The sequence below is a fragment of the Chinchilla lanigera genome, unplaced genomic scaffold, assembly GCF_000276665.1.
Source record: "Chinchilla lanigera isolate Chin_1 unplaced genomic scaffold, ChiLan1.0 scaffold00017, whole genome shotgun sequence".
Lineage (NCBI taxonomy): Eukaryota > Metazoa > Chordata > Mammalia > Rodentia > Chinchillidae > Chinchilla > Chinchilla lanigera.
The window spans coordinates 29,817,208-29,819,375 of record NW_004955418.1 but is presented as its reverse complement, the minus strand read 5'-3'; the positions used below and the strand labels follow the sequence as shown (position 1 = coordinate 29,819,375).

Genomic DNA, 2,168 nt, shown 5'->3' with positions numbered 1-2,168 from the left:
GGCGGAGCCTGGTCAAAGGAAGTAAGGTCCTTGGGGGCATGACAAGAAGGACATCAGGAACCAAGGCAACCTCCTCGGTCTCCATTGTGCTTCCTGGCTGCCAGGAGGGGAACAGGCCTCGTTGTCTGTACGCGCCCACCATAATGTGGCCCAGGCTCAGAGTAACGGGGCCAGGGACCATGGACTGAGACCTCTGAAACCGTGAATCCAGATATATCTTCCCTCCTTGACATTTGATTATCTTCAGAATTTTGTCCCAGGAATATATATCTAACTAACACAGGTCTCACCCTCAGTGGCACCGGACGTTGGTCTACTGCCCTTTTTATAGCTGAAGGGCTCCACAGAAAATGCCCCAAGCTGTGTTTCTAGTCTGTGCGTGGAGATTTCTGCAGGAGATTAGGAAACTCAGACCTTGTGTAAAGGCATGGTGGAATCTAAACTGCAGCTCTGTGCTCTCCGGCAAGATTGGGATTCTTTCTGTCGCAAAGATGGACTGGCTACTGGGCATGCTGCTGTGGGATCAAGACTCCTCGGGGCGACAGGACCTCCTGCAAGCCTCTGAGGATGACTGCTGTGTGTCTCTTCAGGCTCGAGGCTTCCCCACGGTCAGGAGAAGTCGGCTCCAGCACCATGAGAGGTGTCCTCATTGCCCTGATCATCTCAGCGCTGGCAGTCACAGCTGTAGGTAAGAGAAGCCATGTGGCCCCTTTGGAACAAAGACCTGTCTGTACCCCTTACTGAGCCTGCTTGTTCAGGGTGCCCGGAAGGCTCCTCACAAGGCTGCTGGGGTCATGGTGTGGTCAGTGGAGAGCATGAGACCCACCTGGGCGCCCTGCACTCAGAGAGGTTGCTGTGTGTCCTCGGTCCCGTTGGCTCTTCCTGCTGGGGACCAGTGAACAGTGGGGAGGCAGTTGTGGCTGTGGCGCTCTGCCGCAGTGTGCCCCCACTGGTGTGACAACTACCCAGAGATGAGACCTGACTCAGTGACCGGGAGGCCCAGAGGGGCTGCTTCTCCACTGAGCACGCCCAGCCCCCAGGAAGACTGGAGAACAGGGTCCCCAAGCTGAGAGCTCCCTGGCTGTTATTTAGAATCTCAGTGAAAGAGAACAAAGCAGGAGAGAAGTAGTTTGGGCAGGAGCTGCCTCAAGGCTGGGTGGTTTTGCCTGGGGGAGAGAAGGAGGAGGCCAGACCCAACACCTGGCACCGATCTAAGCTCCTGGTTTACGCCTTGGGCTCTCCCCCGGCTTTTGCCCCATAACTGAGCTGTTCACTCCTTGCAAAGCCTGCATGCTTTTGCCCCGCAGTGTAATCATTTGCTTCTCACAGAGCTTCCCCCTTCTGGCCTTGCGGCGTAGTTTTTGTGTGCTTTTGCCCTGTATTTTAACCATTCGCTCCTCATAGAGCTGTGCGCTTTGCCCCGGTTCCATCACTCACTCCTGGCCATGTTCCTGCAGCCCTGCCTCACACCACCAACTCTGGCGAGCCCTGAGAGGCAGAAATGCCCTCCCATCCACATTTCTGACCCCACGATGAGCATGAGCACAAGGTGGGCGTGGAGTCTGCTCCACATGTGTCTGCTGTGTGCTGACTGACGCTCGTGTCTCCCTCCTCAGAGTCCCTGGACTGCATTCAGTGTAATTCTACACAGTTCTGTGCCAACACCACAGCCTCTGAGTGTCCAGAGAATGCCAACAACAGTTGCTTCAGCTCCTGGGCCAACTCCTCTCTAGGTGAGCTGGGGAGTGCTGCCCCACCTTGTCAGGAGTTGAAGAGGGAGCAAAGGAGACCGAGTGGGGTGGCGCTGTGCTGGGTGGAGGGGTCAGGGGTCGTGAAGGTGACTCTTGGGAAAGGCGAACCGTGGATAAGTGGGAGTCCCATGGCATCACAGGGAGGGGCAGGAAAGCAGGTGGGGCCCTTGGTGTCTTGGATATGGTGACCCCCTCTGAAGCCTCCTTCTACATGCATGCTGGTGTGCATGAGAAGCCAGAGCAGCTCTGAGATGAACTACCAGGCAACACTGAGTCTCAGGAGCTTCTTTTCCCATCCTTCCTCCTCTCCTCCTGACCCTCCCACTCCTCCTGACCCTCCCTGTCCTCCTCACCATTCCTGCCTCTCCTCCTGACCCTTCCTTCCCCTCCTTCTCCCAGTCCCCACCCCTCCCCTCC

General features: G+C 56.7%; 1 protein-coding gene across 1 annotated transcript in view; it reads left to right on the top strand.

Moving 5' to 3' along the window:
* The first annotated feature begins 619 nt into the window (after positions 1–619).
* Positions 620–2,168, top strand: part of Lypd8 (LY6/PLAUR domain containing 8) — a 7,333-nt gene continuing 5,784 nt past the window's right edge. The window contains exons 1-2 of the mRNA XM_005382360.1: positions 620–688; positions 1,617–1,733. Of these exons, the coding sequence (XP_005382417.1) occupies positions 634–688; positions 1,617–1,733 (172 nt within the window). The 5' untranslated portion in view covers positions 620–633. The remainder of the gene's footprint in view (positions 689–1,616; positions 1,734–2,168) is intronic.